The 2,588-nt window shown below is 47.6% G+C and overlaps 1 protein-coding gene across 1 annotated transcript; it reads left to right on the top strand.

Annotated features, from left to right (window-relative positions):
* The first annotated feature begins 327 nt into the window (after nucleotides 1–327).
* Nucleotides 328–2,205, top strand: LOC130372386 (lys-63-specific deubiquitinase BRCC36). The gene has a single exon (XM_056578372.1). It carries the CDS (start codon nucleotides 514–516, stop codon nucleotides 1,297–1,299), a length of 786 nt encoding a protein of 261 aa, XP_056434347.1. The 5' UTR covers nucleotides 328–513; the 3' UTR covers nucleotides 1,300–2,205.
* The last annotated feature ends 383 nt before the right edge of the window (nucleotides 2,206–2,588 follow it).

Raw genomic sequence — 2,588 nt, 5'->3', positions numbered from 1 at the left:
GCACGAAGATAAACGGTTGAAAATTGATTTAGTTATGTTACTTCTACAGTTGAAATACGACTGATGATTTGAATCATCGTCTTTCAGGGTTTTCTTCGGGTTTATTTTTTTCTCACGTCGCGCCCCCCCTGAAGAACTCTGGCGCCCCCCAGGGGGGGCGCGCCCCACAGTTTGAAAACCACTGCAATATAGGATTGTACGATGTATGGTCGCCCAAAAGTGTAATACCCAATAGGCCTATGAAACAAAATTACGTGAAGTTAACTTGAACATTTGAGTAAAAGTAAAACAATAATCACACCAATATGTCAAAACTATTTGAATACCCTGATTATTTTTAGGAACTCATTGTTGTGTGCATTTGTTCCCTCCCGGAATTATTATGGTGTGACACGCCTTTGCGGAACGGGAAGAGGAGACAGCCTGCTTGTTTTACGACTATTTAACCCCGAGTTTGGTCGTAATAATCAGTTTAGTGCAGTATAAGAGTAGTCAGTCCCTCTGAGTGTCAGCATGGCCATCAGCGCGGTCCACCTGGAGGCGGACGCCTTCCTTGTGTGCATGAACCACGCGCTGAGCACGGAGAAGGAGGAGGTGATGGGCCTGTGTCTCGGCGAGATGGAGACGGACCGCATCGTCCACATTCACTCCGTCATCATCCTGCGGCGCTCCGACAAGAGGAAGGACAGAGTGGAGATCTCCCCGGAGCAGCTGTCCGCCGCCTCCACCGAGGCAGAGCGGCTGGCGGATCTGACGGGGAAGCCCCTGCTCCGGGTGGTGGGCTGGTACCACTCCCACCCCCACATCACCGTCTGGCCCTCTCACGTGGACGTCAGGACCCAGGCCATGTACCAGATGATGGACCAGGGCTTCGTGGGCCTCATCTTCTCCTGCTTCATCGAGGACAAGAACACCAAGACGGGCCGCGTCCTCTACACCTGCTTCCAGTCCACGCAGGCGCAGAAGGGCGCGGAGTACGAGCGGGTGGAGGTCCCGGTGCACGTCGTGCCCCGGGACTCGGTGGGCAAGGCGTGTCTAGAGTCTGCCGTGGAGTTGCCGCGGATCCTGTGCCAGGAGGAACAGGACACGTACAGGAAGATCCACAGTCTGAGCCACCTGGACCCCATCACGAAGATCCACAACGGCTCCGTGTTCACCAAGAACCTGTGCAGCCAGATGTCCGCCGTCAGCGGGCCCCTGCTGCAGTGGCTGGAGGACCGGCTTGACCAGAACCAGCAGAACATCGCCGACCTGCAGCTGGAGAAGGAGAGGCTGCAGCTAGAGCTGGCCAGCATGTAGCTCTATAGAACTCAGTATGCACCGAGCTCACAGACATGAAGCTCTATACACACTGTACGCCTTTAATACTGTCTGTTCTATATGGAGCTGCAAAACATGTAGCTCCATAGAACTAACAGTATCAATACTTATAGAGCTGTACAACATATAGCTCTAGAACTAACAGCATAAATAATGTCTGTTATAGAGCGGCACAACCAATAGCTCTAGAACTACAAATATAAATACTGTCACCTCTATATAGAGCTGCCCAACATGTAGTTCTTTAGAACCAATAGTACCAGTTCTGTCTGTTCTATATAGAGCTGTCAAACATATAGCTATATATAAGTAACAATACACTACTGTTGGATATAGAGCTTGCCAATTTATAGCTATATAGCCCAAACACAATGATAAGAAGTATTGGTTAATATAATATGCTGTGCCTCTATATAGCAGTAACAATAGACTATCTTCTATTTTCTGTCAGTTATATAGAGCTGGGCAACATATAGGTCTATATAGAACTAACAGTATTTACTATAAGTATCTGAGCTGGCCAACATGTAGGCATCTTCCGCCTCTGACCTGCACTTCCTTTCTGACAAGCAGAGGATTTTAATGATTTCTAATGACCTGTTTCAAACATGCTTTCCACTGCGATTGAACATTAAACTGTTGGAGCCGTAAAAGATGTCTGTCCTGCGGGTGTGTCGGCTCTAAGCTTCGGACTGTGTAGCGATGCTGGCTAACCTGCAGAACACGTTCCTCCGGGTGTGATGCAAATCGTTCATGTCGTTTCTTGCTTCATTTAACACCTTGGCCATTGGTATGTTCGGGAAAACTTTATTTATAATTGGGGGACTTTAATAAAATATTTTAAGGAAGATTCCCACTGGGTACAATTTTGTAAGTTTTTTTTATAAAAGTTAAACTTAATTTATGTTGACAATGATGAGATATGGTCAGTCTGTTTTAGTTTTCATAGACACACACACACACACACACACACACACACACACACACACACACACACACACACAACCAGGACCGAAGTGATTCATTTCAGACACGGTTCTGGAATTCTCTAACCTATGAGGCCATCATCCTATTTCCTCCTAAATGTCTCTGAAAAGATAAAGCAACTCATTTGAAATATGAAGAAGTGGTGGTAGGGTCCGGCGTCCCAGCTGAAGGTCTGTACCAGACCCCCAATGTCCACAGTCTACCTCTAGGCCTGCTGGAGCACTATGCCCCCCTGCCTGCTCCTTAGTGACTTAATGACACTGAACTCAGACACATTCAAT

This window comes from Gadus chalcogrammus, chromosome 19, assembly GCF_026213295.1.
Source record: "Gadus chalcogrammus isolate NIFS_2021 chromosome 19, NIFS_Gcha_1.0, whole genome shotgun sequence".
Lineage (NCBI taxonomy): Eukaryota > Metazoa > Chordata > Actinopteri > Gadiformes > Gadidae > Gadus > Gadus chalcogrammus.
The sequence above is the reverse complement of the archived record's forward strand: the minus strand, read 5'-3'. Positions and strand labels throughout refer to the sequence as shown.

Bases quoted from the DNA above. Each gene is read 5' to 3' on its own strand.
- LOC130372386 (XM_056578372.1), top strand. From the start codon at position 514: ATGGCCATCAGCGCGGTCCACCTGGAGGCGGACGCCTTCCTTGTGTGC.